The sequence below is a fragment of the Aptenodytes forsteri genome, unplaced genomic scaffold (assembly GCF_000699145.1).
Source record: "Aptenodytes forsteri isolate BGI_AS27 unplaced genomic scaffold, ASM69914v1 Scaffold72, whole genome shotgun sequence".
Classification (NCBI taxonomy): Eukaryota; Metazoa; Chordata; class Aves; order Sphenisciformes; family Spheniscidae; genus Aptenodytes; species Aptenodytes forsteri.
Genome location: NW_008796193.1, coordinates 8,422,896 through 8,424,086, shown reverse-complemented (window position 1 = coordinate 8,424,086; position 1,191 = coordinate 8,422,896). Strand labels below are relative to the sequence as shown.

At 64.7% G+C, this 1,191-nt stretch overlaps 1 protein-coding gene across 1 annotated transcript in view; it reads left to right on the top strand.

Moving 5' to 3' along the window:
* Positions 1-1,108: 1,108 nt before the first annotated feature.
* Positions 1,109-1,191, top strand: part of FAM131A (family with sequence similarity 131 member A) — a 1,795-nt gene continuing 1,712 nt past the window's right edge. Inside the window, exon 1 of the mRNA XM_009288074.2 lies at positions 1,109-1,178. Coding sequence (XP_009286349.1) covers positions 1,124-1,178 — 55 coding nt within the window. The 5' untranslated portion in view covers positions 1,109-1,123. The remainder of the gene's footprint in view (positions 1,179-1,191) is intronic.

Sequence of the window (1,191 nt, the reverse complement as noted above, 5' to 3'; positions counted from 1 at the left end):
ACGCCAGGCCTCCTTCGACAGCCAGGACTTCCTCCAGGTACCACTGAGCCCAGCCGTGCCCGGCCAGGGTGCCTGTGTGCCAGTACCCCACAGCAGGGCACCCGTCCTGGCCATGGCCGGGGGCAGGATGGGCTCTGCTGCCCGCCGCCCTGCTGCCCGCCTCTCTGTGCCAGCTCGCAACCGGCTCTGGGGCTGCTCTGACGTCAGCCGAGAGCCGGGCTGTATCCTGGGAGAAATCAGTCCACGGTGCCTCGTTGCCATGGCAATGCAATTTGTTGCGCGCCTCCAAATCCCGCATCGCTTCCCCCGTGGCCACGGGCTCGGGGCCTGGCGTGGCCGGGACGGGCAACGGGGACACGCGGCGGGGTACCCTGGCATGGCAGGTGCTGCCAGGGAGCCGGCGCTGGGGAGCCTGGCCATGGTGGCCTTGCACACGCGCGTGCGCACATGTGCAGGTGCATCTGTGTGTACAGGGAGTGCACGTCCGTGTGCAGTACATGCACACATGGAGTGTGCACAGTGAGCACGTGTGTGTGCGCGCGCAGTGAGTTCACGTGTGTGCATGGTAAGGAGGGCCCTATCTGCAGTGAGTGGATGTGTGTGTGTGCACGCGCGCATGTGCGTGCAGCGAGTGCACGTGTGTGTTTGTGGTCAGTGCATGTGCTGTATGAGTGTCTGTGTGCCTGTGTACACTTGGTTACGTGAGCGGGCACATGCAGGCGTGTGTGCACCGAGCATGTCCCTGTGTGCACATATGTGCATGCATGTATAAGAGTGCAGGTGTGAGTGTGCACAATGCGTGTGCATGCAGTAGCAGCGTACAGGTGTACTAACAGCCTGGGAGCGTGCACACAGGCACGGGTTTGCATGTACCCACCGCCCTGCGTGTAGTGACTGTGACCATCCCTCTGCAAACATGTGCGCCTGCACCTGTAACACATGTGTGTGCACAGACACCCCAGGCCCCGCGGGGTGGGCGCTGAGTGGGACTGAGCCTTCTCCTGGGGCACAGGGCTCCCAGAGGGGGAGTGGTGGCAGGCAGCGGGCAGGGGGCGGGCAGGGTGGCCGGGGGCCGTGACACCCCTGCCTGCTCTGGCAGGTCAATGTTGAGGACACTGTCGAGATGCTGCCCAAGTCGCGGCGCGCGCTGACCATCCAGGAGATTGCCGCCCTGGCCCGCTCCTCGCTGCA